Source organism: Solanum tuberosum, unplaced genomic scaffold (assembly GCF_000226075.1).
Source record: "Solanum tuberosum cultivar DM 1-3 516 R44 unplaced genomic scaffold, SolTub_3.0 scf00145, whole genome shotgun sequence".
Taxonomy (NCBI): domain Eukaryota; kingdom Viridiplantae; phylum Streptophyta; class Magnoliopsida; order Solanales; family Solanaceae; genus Solanum; species Solanum tuberosum.
The window spans coordinates 962,733-976,822 of record NW_006239069.1 but is presented as its reverse complement, the minus strand read 5'-3'; the positions used below and the strand labels follow the sequence as shown (position 1 = coordinate 976,822).

General features: G+C 34.7%; 2 protein-coding genes across 5 annotated transcripts in view; one reads left to right on the top strand and one right to left on the bottom strand.

Annotated features, from left to right (window-relative positions):
• LOC102589352 (ranBP2-type zinc finger protein At1g67325) overlaps window positions 1–4,105 on the top strand; it is a 6,054-nt gene extending 1,949 nt beyond the window's left edge. Inside the window, exons 4-10 of the mRNA XM_006352121.2 lie at window positions 1,771–2,038; window positions 2,239–2,309; window positions 2,599–2,644; window positions 2,739–2,848; window positions 3,157–3,181; window positions 3,254–3,405; window positions 3,721–4,105. Coding sequence (XP_006352183.1) covers window positions 1,771–2,038; window positions 2,239–2,309; window positions 2,599–2,644; window positions 2,739–2,848; window positions 3,157–3,181; window positions 3,254–3,405; window positions 3,721–3,723 — 675 coding nt within the window. The 3' untranslated portion in view covers window positions 3,724–4,105. The remainder of the gene's footprint in view (window positions 1–1,770; window positions 2,039–2,238; window positions 2,310–2,598; window positions 2,645–2,738; window positions 2,849–3,156; window positions 3,182–3,253; window positions 3,406–3,720) is intronic.
• Window positions 4,106–8,354: 4,249 nt separating this feature from the next.
• Window positions 8,355–13,744, bottom strand: LOC102588591 (squamosa promoter-binding-like protein 12). Of its 4 annotated transcripts, none has more exons than XM_006352118.2 (6): window positions 13,589–13,743; window positions 12,324–12,511; window positions 10,881–11,622; window positions 10,601–10,737; window positions 9,953–10,216; window positions 8,355–8,966 (listed from the first exon to the last, which is right to left on the bottom strand). In XM_006352118.2, exons 3-6 carry the CDS (start codon window positions 11,543–11,545, stop codon window positions 8,635–8,637), a joined length of 1,398 nt encoding a protein of 465 aa, XP_006352180.1. In that variant the 5' UTR covers window positions 11,546–11,622; window positions 12,324–12,511; window positions 13,589–13,743; the 3' UTR covers window positions 8,355–8,634. The 4 variants fall into 4 exon arrangements, with proteins under 4 accessions (XP_006352180.1, XP_006352181.1, XP_006352182.1 ...); XM_006352119.2 differs by lacking the exon at window positions 13,589–13,743 and adding an exon at window positions 13,380–13,581; XM_006352120.2 differs by lacking the exon at window positions 12,324–12,511 and having other exon boundaries at window positions 13,589–13,744.
• Window positions 13,745–14,090: the final 346 nt, after the last annotated feature.

Sequence of the window (14,090 nt, the reverse complement as noted above, 5' to 3'; positions counted from 1 at the left end):
TTTTTTTACCCCCCCCCCCCCACCCCCACCCCACGCACACACAAAGTCCCCAAAAAAACTTTTTTTCATTTGAGACCTGTAAGCCTAATCGTTTGTCTAATTTCGTTATTCCAGTTGATAAGAACAAAGTATGATTAGTATTTTCAACCAAATAAAAGTTAGTCCTATCATGCTATTTCACATTTTCTCCCCATTCACTGCATCATTTTGGCAATTACATTATATATATTTTGTATCTTGATATGATTTAAGTAGAATACATCTGTCTTCATTATGCTAGAAACTGAGTAAAAGAAAATGTTGTCCTTTCCTTTCATCATTCCAAATTGAGGGTGGATGATCTTCTGTATAAGGGCATCGAAAACTGACTTGCGAATGTTCTGCAACTCACCCAACCTATCCATGAGTTTGAGAGTTGGGTTGGTATGCTTTCTAAGGGCTGTGGGATGGGGTGTCACTTAGAGGACCAACCAGTTTGACCCATAGGCATGTTTTGGTAAACACAGTTCTTGATATCTAGCCTCAACAATCAGCTGCTGCCATGGGTGTTGCTTGGGATTTTCATTCAAGACTCAAAACCCTTAATATTTGCTCAATTCTGTCTATTGAGCTTGTTCTCTAACTATTTAGAGCCCCAATCTTTCAATCACCCACTTCCTGATTCAGGGACTTCTCTTACATCTTATCTCCACATCTTATTCTATCTAATTTGATTGTTATGGTGGATTTCTAACTTTCTTTCCTTCTCGTTCTCTCTTTCAGTTGCAATTATTTTCTTTGTTAATGATTAAAATATTCCAATGATCCAAGCAGAGACTTCATCCCATTTTCTTAGCCTGCTAGGTTGCCCTGAATTCTTTTGAAAGATGGTTGTACATTTATAGCGTTGTGGAATATAGGACAGGGTTTAGTAGTGGCCATAATAGTATTATGAAGTTTGTGCCTCTCCTTATGCTTTCAGTTTAACTGTGCTCAAGACACTGGATTTATTGAATTCTATTTTTCTCTTGCTGATGAAAGATGAAAAGCTTTTTTTCTAACAAGTATCAAGAAAAAATGTCAGAAATGAGTGAAATTAACTGTAGGCTTGGCTAAAAAGGATTGTTACTTCTCCAAAGAATTGGGCAGGCTCAGTTGAAACTCATATTTCCCTGCCCAAGTTATCATGGGCCCCAACTGTTCCAACCCTCACATTTGACACCTACCTCTTAGTATAAAAATTAGTTTATAACAATCATGCTAGAACTGCTATGTGATTGAACATGTGAAACTATTGTGGTCACTTTCTTCAGTTGTTGACATTAACTAGAGGTGTTTCAACTTTAATTATGCATGGAGTTACGGAGTGCTGGAGTATAATTTTGAGATGTATCTTGGGTTATCCTGGAATAGTTTTATTGTGGATGCATAGAATATGATGTAATGAATAAAAGTGGTGTCAAGGATGTATAGATAATGTGAAGTTTTACATGCCCACACAATCATAATATCTAAGAGAATATATTCCTCAACTCATGTTGACCGAGCATATTTATATGGTGTTTGCGTCCTTCAAAAAATATCTTAATTTGGTGAAATATTCCTCTAGTATGAACTCTTTGACAGTTTAACTTTCTAGTCTCACCCTATCTGGTGTGCTCATTTCCCATCAATTGTCTTGAAATTATAGATATAAGAGATTTTGACAAATCCTGCAAATCTTGTATCCTTTTACTGATTTTCAGTAGCCCTGATTTAGTTTCTCTTGGTAATAGCACTTTGCCTTTGTAGAAATCTGCAGTTAGGCCCATGCATGCTCCACAGAGCTATTCACCCTCAGCTGCATATGTTGGGTCTGGTGCTCCCTCTTCAATGTATATGGGCGTAACACCATATGGTGGTTCTTTGTTCAATGGACCATCCATGCCAGCCTATGACATTCCCTTTGCTGGAGGTTCAGCTTATCATTACAATTTTGGGAGCCGCCTTTCTGGGGGGAGCCCATACCGCCCTGTACATCTCTCTGCTCCACCTCCATACACTGGTGGGATGGGAAATGGTAATGAGGAATGCTGTTTGCATGTTTATATTTTGTTAATGTAGTGCAGTTTCCAGGTCATTAACATATTGCATAATATAGTGTTCATTTTGTCCGTTCCTATTTTTGTGTTAATGTCACTCATCCAAACAGCACTATGCAGTCAATATAGTTTCAGTTGTTCCATAATGATGTTGTGACTGTACCTTTTTGGCTTACAGGTGGGATGTATGGTGTGCCACCACTTATGGACCGATATGGTCTAGCATTGCCAATGGCCCCTGCTGCCATGGTAGGATTAAGTTTCAGCTTTTCCTTGGACATAATTATCTTGTTTTACTATACTAGACAGTCGTCATTAAGTTTTAGTTCTTTACATTTTAACTGACTACTTTTGTGTTTCTTTAAACACCACCTAAAATTTCTCCCCTTCCCCATCTTCTTTGATTCAATACTCACTTTTTTAATATTTCTCAATAAAGAATAGATGTGATCACCCTTGGAGACATGCTTATCACACTATGCATAATTGTTTTCTGCTCAGTTAAGAAGTACTTGGGTAACTTTAATTCTTATTGCAGGCACCGAGGCCAGGATTTTATCCTGATGATAATTCTCAAAAGAAAGGTGAGAGTTCTGCAGTATATATATTCTACTTGTGTATTCTGAATTAATTTCATGGCATTTGTACTTATTACCTTCTTTTCTATAAATTTCCCAGATGGAACACGTGATAATGACTGGACATGTCCCAAGTGTGGAAATGTCAACTTTTCTTTTAGAACAGTTTGTAACATGAGGAAGTGCAACACTCCAAAGCCTGGTTCTCAGGTTTGACTTGCTGACACGTTCCAGGATTTACACTTAATAATAATAGATGATTTTGTTTCCTTTTTAATATCCACCACCAACTTTCTAACTACTTTGAATGAAAACTCAGTTTATCTTGGATTAAAAATGTTGAGTGTCTCATTTAAAAAAAAAAGATTTGCTATTAAAAGTGTCTGTATGTGCTAAGTTTACATTAGATCTAATTTTGAAATTCAAGTTGGCCACTTCATTGTCTTCCTACTTTTTAAAAATCTCGAAGTAGTTTTGAAACTATGTTCTGATTTCTTGATGTATTTGTATTTAAGCAGGTTCCCAAACCGGTGAAGAATACTAGTAAGTTTTCAGTCTCTAGCATGCTGCCTTGTACTAATTATCATTAACATTCTAACAACTTCCTTTTTTCAGAACCAGATACGCCAGATGGAAGCTGGAAATGTGAGAAATGCAACAACATAAACTATCCTTTTCGGACCAAGTGTAACAGACAGAATTGTGGTGCGGAAAAACCATCTGAAGCCAAGAAGTCTCCTTCACAATCAGCTGATGAGAATGATCAGGTCTGTTGTGTGACAAGTTTGATTTGTATGATGATTTGTTGCGTAAAGTTGTCAATAACTTGTGAGCCATCTATGTATTTATTGCACAGTTCATGCATATTATGCTCAAGAAACTTTCTTAGTATGAAATTTTGTGTTGGAATTATACCCTTTAGCACCAAAAGGGTACTATCTTGTCTAGTTTTCTTTCTTTTCTCCTGTTTGGGTATTTCATATGTTACTTGTTCTTCTTGTTTACTTTATCCTTTTCTTTTTGTGTTTGCTTGCATCTATTTTATCCAGCATCTATTAATTCAAAGTTGTCTACTGTTCCAGTGAGTACTAGGGCTTGTTTAAGGGTTGAGAAGGTCCAGAGTTGTCGTCCAGCATTGCTCAGTGTGGGTGTCTGAAAGTCAGTCATGTCATCTTCCTGTTGCAGCGGTTGTCAAGTTACTGTGCCTTCTTAATGTGGTGTCAAAGTTGTACTTAAACTGAAATTGGTATTTTCTGGTCCTTGTGGATACTTGTCGAGTTTCATCAGGTGTCTACCAGCTCATTCTGGATGTTATTGAGGTTGATTTGGTTAAAATATTCAATAGAATTTCTTCTGGTATTTGCTGCATGAAAATGTTAGACGGGTTGTTGTCATCCATTGGTGTTGGGTGGTAATATAAAAAGCCTAATGTAGCCTGTTTATCCTGGTCTTTTATCTTGTTTCAAATGTATTCCGTATGTGTCTGACTGTCAGAGTAACATGTCTGGGTTGCACCACATTAAGTTCCATGGTGTAGGATCTTTTGGTTTTCTCCCAAAACAATGTGGGGCAGAGAATTTGTTTTATATGAGCAGTCTTATTGCTCATGAGCGCCTAATGTAGCTTGTCACATAACATTGATCTACTGTTAAGAATTTAAAAGACCCTAGGTTATGTTTTTACATAGGGGTGTCAAATTTAGCCTGTGAAATTATAAGCCAGTCTGACTTAGCGGGTTGTTTTGAGGTAAATAAATCTTCATGAGAGGGTCATCTCTATCTTATAGATTTTAATTTGGTAACAAATAATTGTAGAATAAATAAAATGATTGATTTTGAGTTAAGTGGGTTGGAGTTATTGTCCACTGTTTATTCTAGATATATAAACTCATTTTGACCAAACAATAGGTGAGTATTGATTTGGCCACTCAAATGCCAGGCTAATCCACTTATATGATGCTCCTATTTGTATGTTTGGGAACACTCCCTCTGATTATGTGTCGCTATTTGCCTGTCAGTGCTTGTTAAAATTAGCTTATCGTATCTTATATTACCTTTAATCAAGTGTATTATTATGAAGTAAGATATCAGTGATAGTTATATTGATCAAAATTTTGTTTCCAACTCAAAGTTGCAAATTTTACTTTAGTTATACCAACTTTTTTGAAGTCGCTTTATTCCTTCCTGCTGGAAGGGATGCGACAGATTCATCACCAAGGCTGGTTAGATTAGATCGTCAGTTGCGCGGCATTACTTTTTAAATTATTTTTTTTTTTCACTTTATGCCTTGCTTTTTTTAATGGCATAGTCAATTTGGTCCCTGAAATATATTTACAGGTTTAATTCATATTTGTGTCAAATGGAGATTTTAATTTTCTTCATTCTAATGGTTGAAGACATCACATATTTCATCGATATCACATCTCCAGGTGATGTGTTCCTTGCATCCTGTTTGAAGGGTCTTTTGAATTATAGCGTAGCCAAAGAAAGATGTGTTTTCTTTCGTAGCACCCAGGGGTGGCCTAAAAGGTAGACATAATTACTTGATATTTGTATTAGGTATTGGTAGGGTCCAACCAACAATAGTTGTGTGACCTTCCATTGATTAATTGACACTTGATAATGCGTCTACTTCTTTACCTTTTTACCATCTCTCTCCTACTCACCCTTCATTCATTTTCTTACTCCTAATAAATATTTTTTTACTTCATTTTCTTAAGATGTTGATATATTGAATAAAATAATTAATAAATATTTTTTTATCACAATAACTAAAAATGTTTTTAGGACTGAGTATTTAAAATACTCATATCATTCAATATTTTTAATAATATCAAATTAACTCAAAAATATTTAGTGTTTTCTCAATTACTAGCACCTATAAAATATTTAGTGTTTTCTCTTAACATAGAGTATCCGTTATTTTTCTTAATTTAAGTTATAATTTTTTTAAATACTTAATAGAAAACGTTGGGAAAAACATATTATAACTGAATGTACGTAAAGACACGAAAAATGAATTCTAATAATATTAAGGTTGAATGATATTATAATAATAATAATAATATAATGAGTAGTTAATTTAAAATTATATGGAACCGATTGATTTTTGAAAATAAATTAAGCATTGTAAGTTTTAATTTAAAAGACTTAAATTTCATTCTGTGACCTGTCTCACCTGTATAAATTTTTAAAAAATGTTTGAGTCTGCCACTCCCTGTCCTGTTTTATTTCGTTGTCATTCTTATATTTAAATATGGTTATGGTGAAAGAAAAAGTATGTGTAATTTCAAAATAAGATCAAAAACAAAAATAATCTTATAAATTGATTTGATAACTAATATTTATATATTAAACAAAAAAATTGAAGATTTCACAGAACGAAGTTGATATATGAACTAAACAGAATATTTTTTCAAGTGCAAAAAAACAAAAAAATCATAACTGTAATTATATGAACTAAAACAGAATTAAAGAAAAATATGGAAAACTAAATTTGAATTAAATTTTTTTTTAGGTGCTAGTAATTGAGAAAACACTAAATATTTTTGAGTTAATTTGATATTATTAAAAATATTGAATGATATGAGTATTTTCCTAAAAACGCTTTTAGTTATTGTGATAAAAAAATGTTTATTAATTCTTTTATTCAATATATCAACATCTTAAGAAAATGAAGTTAAAAAATATTTATTAGGAGTAAGAAAATGAATGAAAAGAAGGGTGAGTAGGGGAGAAATGGTAAAGTAGACACATTATTCAAGTGTCAATGGAGGGTCACACAACTATTATTGGTTGGGCCTCTACCATTATAAAAATTTTCGTATTCAATAACATTAGTCCAAGTTGATTATGATTACAATAAGAAATGAGTCTTCTTTAGTAGATTTGATGAGTCAACAGTAGTATGGTTGAATACCGTACCGTAAATTGAGCTCTAAACGGTTCCTTGATCACAATATGTGCAGTAATCTTTAGTACTCCTGCATTCCAAAATCAACGAAGGATTGGCTGGGGAATAAACTTAAAGGATTTGTAAAATTGTTACAGCATCATAAAGAAGGGTGTAAATGTAATCATTACATGATAAAACAAAACAAGGGTGAAGGGTCATATTTTCTCTCTTTCTATTTTATAATGTTCTTACTTGGAATTGATGACACATCATTATTTTTTATGATTAATGATTGAGATTCAATTAATTAAAATAAAGTCTTAATCAAGATTAGAATGATTAATTATTTTCATATCGCATAATTTTAGATCTACAATATTTTTACTACCACATAATTTTAGATCTACCATATATCTTTCTTAAATATGTAAACACACTTCTCAATATATTGTACTAGATAGGCTCACATTTAGATCTGAAAACCGAATTACCGAGCCGGGATTTTTTGGTAATTTTGTATACGGCAATTGGGTATTTGAGAGTAAAATTTTAGAATTATGGTAATCGAGTTTGGATTTGATATTTTTCGAATATCAAATTATTTACTTAATGAAAATCATGTTTTTTTTATTTGGTTTCCCACCCGGTGTCTGGAAGCCCACATTGGAGCTCCGATTAAATTCGGATCGCGCACTGCAGGGCCCATTTGGGGTGGCGCTCCCAACAAGATTTTTTTCATACTCAGGGCTCGAACTCAAGACCTCTAGTTAAGTGTGAAACACTCCTACCAGTGCATCACAACCCATGATAGTGAAGATCGTGTATTAATATGTCCATTACTCATTAGTGCAAGTCCAAAGAAGAAAGTTAAAGAATGAACATAAACAACCCAAATACATGTCTTTTAGTTGTATCAATTTATTTTTATTGATGTCTTCTTTCTTATTGATCTTTTAGTATATCGTGCCTCCACATAAAAAAATCGAAATGATTGGAAAAATAAAACTAACTTTGTTATACAATTGGCTATAACTTCAATATGGTATTATCGAATATCATACCAAATCGAAATTTAATTTAACGATTACCGAATCAAAATTTCAAATTTTGATATTTAATATCTACTTTTAACTATCAATTACCGAATTATCAAACCTGAAATAATTTCTGAACCGAATACCAAGCACCCACCCTACTAAGTACTAACATACATTCAAAAATGGAAAAATTACAAGTGATCGTATTACGAATTGAAGGAATTAATAAAACATGATCTGCTAAATAAAAAAAAATCAAGTGTCAATCTAATATATATTTTTAGTTTTAGAAGCTAAATATATGCAATCAACCTTAAATTCTTTGTTACTCCAAGAAAATGGATCTATTACCTTACATGAGTTGTGGTTCTCAAGATTACTCGATTGGGAAAAAAGAAAACATTTAACCTATATCAAGAAAAAAAAAGGAAAAAAATTTATGCATGACTAAAATTTACTCAAGGCAAAAATGTTTAAATAAATATAACGTGATCTACAATTATGAAATTTTAACCAACTTCTGAAAGCAAATACATAAATTATTTTAATCATAATTGGAGATCTATTTTAACTAATTAATTCTCATGTGTCGCAAAATTTAGAAAAAATGAAGAGGAGAAATAAAATAAAATGAGGCGGGATCCTTGGCAACATATCCCATAAGTTAAATGACTTAGTTTTCCTAAAAATAAAACAAAAATGACTTCGTAAAATAGTCATATTCATCATTCAACGAACGTAAGGTCATGAAGACTAATAATAACGTAAATGTTATAATATAATAATTGAACATGATGAAAAAGGATAAACAGTCATTCATAGGTGGAACCTGTGCAGTTATGTTCCAAGTTGCAGAATCAAGAAATTACAATTCTTGGGAATTCATGTCACTGGCAAACAAAATTTTACTGCATAATTCATCATAATATTAGACTTTCTTAATAGTTTAAAAGCCCAACCTATATATTATATACCAGTACTAAACAGAGACCTTCAAGTTTTGACATGTCAAAATGGGAAAGGTCGCCAAATCCTGAAAATACACCAACACATCAGATGTTGGCTTCAGTTCAATGCATTGAGATAAAAGTCTGTGTCGAATGGAGCTTTGAACACTCCCATTTCCTGAAAGCTACCGCCACTGTTACTATTAGCAGCCAATGTATGGTAACGAGTATCGGATGAATGTTGTCCAGCCTGCTGCCAGTATTGACTGGACATATGCGGCACACCCTGTGGAATTGCCTGCATCATCTGCTCGGGCATGCTGGTTTGATTTGCATGGTTGAGTGAAACAGTCTCAGGCTCGGATGAACCCCAGGAATTAGTTGACAGAAGAGAGAGAGCACGAGGAAATTCCGGTCCTGTAACCATATTGAACATGGATTCCTTGGCACCTGATAGAGAAAAGAAAAACTAACATACTTAGAGATGGAATTCTACTATCTTGCACTTTCAATCAGTTTCCTACCACTCAAGTTCCTCCCTACTTTTCAGCATTCTACAATTCTTTGTAGTGAACATATTAAAGAGCAACTTTTCAAAATTCAAGAGGACACGCATAGCAGCATTTCAAATTTTCAATCTCCTTTTTTTTCTTCCATTTTAAAGAAGATCAGTCAATTCTACTGCTACTATCAGTTATATATTGGATATGATACTTTTTGTATCTTCCATATCTAACAAAGTCTTTCAGTTTAGGTATGGGCCGGACCATATGTTGTCAGCTTAGTCTTTCAATTTATTCAAGTATGAAACACGAAGAGAAACTTAGTCATGATCTCCAACCCCCAATGCATAGTTAGTATAGCAAGTCTAGTTCTGCTTCAACCACTTCGAAGTCTCATTGATAGCACTCTTGCAAAATTTCATAATCGACTCCTGGATGAAAACGCCTTTAAAGTCTAATTCATAAGTGTTACAGAACATCTAAAACTGTAGTTCAAGCAAAAATAAAGGTCTCCTAGATGTAAAAGTAGAGTTCTCAACCAAAATGCTTGCTACCATCTTCATCACACATGGGCCAGATGCAGAAAAGGCACAAGTAGACTATGGCACATTTATTGTTGGGTTCTAGATAAGATCGTACACTCTGTAATCCATAATGCAAATACAATGCAGCTATTGTTGACTACAAATTGGCCTTATCAAAAGAAAAGGATGAGTACTAATTAGGAGGGAGATGTACTTTAATAAGAACTGCTGCATTTGGGAGTCTGTAACTACTGATTAATCCAGTAAGCAACTAAATTGATATAACTGCTTTTAAAAAAGATACAAATAGAGGCAGGCAACAGTAGAGAAGATCTTCTTTGCACCATCACACAAAATTCAAAGATTGCAATGAACAACGGCTTTGCATTCACAATAGAGTGAAACAAACCTCGATTAAAAACCTCGGCTGTGGTGCCCTTGGAGGGCAAGAGCAAGCTAGATGCATTACTCTGTGCACCCACAGCCCGTGAAAACTGGATCCCCTCCAGTAGTGACTTCCCATTTGTGCTGCTAGTTCTTTCAGGCTTTGGAGTAAACCCTCTTGTGATACTGAACTTAGAGTCTTGAGTGCTCTCCCAGGTAGAGTTCGCAGCAGCTCTGGAGTGAATGAGTTGTGCTTGGTTGAGCACAAGATTCATGGGTTGCCTGCTATCTGTAAACACAAAACCACATAAGATGATACTTAGTAAATTCACACCAACGACTTTATGGATAAGCAGATGGTCCAACAAAAAACCCACTTTCCAGAAGACAATTGCTCAATCACAACTAATTCTTATCAACTTTATGTACACGTTATTGTTTTAGATAAAAGTGATGTTTGCATCTTAAATGTATCTGGATTATTAAAATTAATGCCAGTACACAATTGGTGTACACCAGCAAAGAAACATTAGGAATAGATTGTTTGTCAATTAGTCAGACAAAATGTTAACTTATTCTCAAATCTCAATAACTATTACTGAAGCATGTCATTTGAGCACTCAAAGCCACATTGCAAGAAGGGAAAGGACAATTCCCAATATAGACAACATACCATAAAACAACGAAGAAAGCCTCGCTGAATTGAACTGGATAGTTTCCTGGTGAGGTTTGCGGCGCCGTGCATTGTGATCAGAGAGCCTCCTACGACAGCTTCGCTTCTTTTCATCAAATTCAGACACGCTATGGAACCTTAATTTTAAAAAATTAAAAATAGAAAGAATGAGCGATGAACTAGTGCTACATATAGAAGTTATTGCTAAAGGGGCAGATGGTGCATTCGAAGGACATCAAAGATCTAAAACAAAGAAACCTTAGATTCATCAAACATTTACCTGCTACACTGTTGACAAAAGCGGCGTGCTACACCTGCTACAATAACCTTTGGGCTTTTGGAATGACTGTCACAAACTCTATGCTTCCGATAATATTCTTTAGCTGAAGAAAGATCAAGGTTGCAACCTTCAACCTGACAGTGAGGAATTGGTGCATTCTGACTAGATGATTTTGCTTTCTTTGTTGCAGCAGATGATGTGGGGTTCGGAGGGAAGGATGAAACCTTAGCACTGCTTCCACCACCAAAGGTTTCACATGTCCGCTTACCAAGTTTTAGACCTATCACTGGTTCAACAGAGCCTACTGAAGCCTCCATGGGTGGTGAGTTTCTAGAGACCTCAGCTTTGGAGGATTCCAATTTCTTACTAGGATCCTCAGGAGAGGTATTAAATGCCTCAAAAGCAAAGTTGGATGCTTTAAAGCCCTCCTTTGGTGAAGAGTCGGTAGAAGCTGATATTGAGCTTTTGATGGAAGAACCACACTTCACATCAGAACCATAACCACCCGTGCCACTACCGCCACTTGACAAATTGAAAGATCCCCCATCAAGTTCTCCCTCTTCTTCAACTCCCCAATCTGTTAATTGTAGTTCTTTTGGACTTTCAGAGGCCTTTGAACCAAACATTACGAGATTTCCCCAGTCCCACTTAACATTCCACTCCATCTTGGGAAAGAAACTATGAGATGGCTTTACCAAATTTCCAGACTCATGGAATGCAAAACAGTAATTAAGACTTGAATCTGCAAAATATTTACACTCAAAGTTAACTGATATTTATTCCTAGTTTAACAAGTACGTAATTTCACAAAAGGCAAAACAAGCATTTTGTCGGACAACAGGGAAGCAAGAAGCAAGAAGCAAAGTGCAAGTACACAAATTCAGGACAAGAAAAAAAGAAAAGGAGACCATCCCATCAAGGCTCACCCAATGATGTAGAGCTTGGCTGGTTCACAAATTTGCTGTTCTACCTCTAAAACTGTAACTAATTCTCTTTCTCACTTGCAGGATATTATTATCTCTCCTAATCCAACTTCTTTTCCAGACTAATTGAACAGCTCAGAGCAAAATGAACTAAATTATGACAAAGTACTCTCCCTCAAATCAACAGTCAAAACACCCAAGCCGCATAACATATACTACTGGAATTCTTGAAATCAGGAGACTCACCATGATACAGACAATAAATAGTATGTCTGAAACTATTCCTCTGCTAGTTCCCACTCATATAGCGCCATAATCTAACAAACAGCAGCTTCTCAACCAATTACTTCCCAAACCATTTACTAAAGGGAGAATTTTTTTTTAAAAAGAGAGAGAAATGAAAAGAAAGAAAAGGGTATTGTAATTACTCCGTCTCGTACTCTAAAGCAGCTCACACACATACTACTAACTACTACATGAACTTCAATTATTTCAAAACAAGGTAGAAAATGAGATTCACCTCTTTGACAGAGCTGTATGATTCCAGTAACTAGTACGAAGCTGATTAAGACGGTGAGAAAACTATAAGTAGACAAGGATAACTATTCAAATACAGAAACAGAGCTCAATCCCTTCCAGTCCAAGTCCACAAATGTTTCTCCCATCTGTTAACTCCACAACATCATTTTCAGCTACTTGTTTCATCACCTAATCAATGAAACCAAATAAATAACCAAACATTAAATGGTTCATCAACCCCACAAACAAATGGCACAAACAAATGCTTGCCGACGACTCAGTCTAATAATTATGCAAGTTTAATTATTCTGTTTTCTTGATTGTGACAGATTTACTGACACCCTTTTTACAGATATGAAATACTCCATAATTTGTATGTTTTTTTTTCCATTATCTCTTCAGCTAATATATCTATGAAAAGAAAAATAAAAACACATTTTTTTCTTAAGAGTAGAGAGAGGGGTAGTTGGTACTTGTTTGGAAAGTTCTGGTCCCCCATCTTAGGGTTTCATTGGAATCCACACCAAAAGAAGAAGACAGACTTTTCCATACTTAAACTAACGGATGAATTCTTTTCCAAGAAAATGCTAGTGAAGCTCATCGTTTAGGAAGTCAGCATCGTAAATGCTGCAAACTTTACCTCCCATCTCTTAAGAAACTAACAGCAAACAAAAGACTCCCAAACATCAATCGAAGAGACTTCAAAACTACAAACTAATTGGGTCAATTTTGTTTCTTTCACATCAGTTTAATTCTAAACCCAGAAAAAAAAGAAAGAAAAAGGGTGTCTGAAACCCAAAAAGATTTTCCATATTATGCAAGTTATGAGCAAATAACTATATATTTCCTTAATCTGTTTCACCAAAAATGGATAAAAATTACAGTAATAAATAAAGTAAGCTGAGCAGGTAGCACAAACCAAGAAAAGGGTGTCCGAAACACACACAAAAAAAATCCATTTTATGGAAGATTTGAGCTAACAAGAACCCATTCCCTCAGTCTGTTTCTCCAAAAGTGGAAAAAAAAACCCACTTCTTGTAAAAACAATTACACTTACTTGTACCCACTAATTCTAAATCAAGAAATCCCCACTCCTTTAATCAATTTCTCCAAGAATCGATGAGAAAACAGTAACAAGAACCAAAACTCAGATTGAGACAAAAAATGGTGATATTATCCATTCTTGTTGTTCAAGAAAAAAAGCAAAGTGATTAACTTGGTAAATAAGATATACATAAATACAATAGAATTGAAGAAAAAGCTCACCAATTTTTGTTTGAGAAGAGAAGTTTTTGTGAGTTTTCACTTTACCAAATGAAGAAAAAGAAAAAGAGGGGATACAGTAGAGAGTGGTGACTGGTGAGTGACTCTGTCAGTGAGAGAACGACAGTGTGTGAGCTGGTGCTAGGGACAGATTTTATAATATGTGTGCTGTTACATGGTAAGCCAGATTTTTAGCAAGTAATTTTCACTGTGGGTGGATATGTGAAGAAAATACAACGGGACGCGTGGATACTTCTTTCAAAAGGTGCCAAGTGTGAACCTATATAGTGTGACAGCTTCTTTTTACTGTTGCATAGAGTTTTTTTTTTTTTGGCTCCTTTCTCTTGGCACTTCCTTTTCCTCTCCCCTCCCCACTATCCCTTTTTTTTTTGGTTTTTAATGGAATCCTTTCCTTGATCTTTTGTGGCATGGATTTAAGTTTGCATTAGATGTGGTAGGCATAACTATCGCAAAATTGAATTATTTTAGTTTTTTGGTGTTAGGT

Coding starts and splice junctions, on each gene's coding strand:
- LOC102588591 (XM_006352120.2), bottom strand. CDS start 11,545: ATGGAGTGGAATGTTAAGTGGGACTGGGGAAATCTCGTAATGTTTGGT. Junction 10,217..10,600: donor GCTTTCTTCGTTGTTTTATG/GTATGTTGTCTA, acceptor TTGTGTTTACAG/ATAGCAGGCAACCCATGAAT. Junction 8,967..9,952: donor AGCCGAGGTTTTTAATCGAG/GTTTGTTTCACT, acceptor TTTCTCTATCAG/GTGCCAAGGAATCCATGTTC.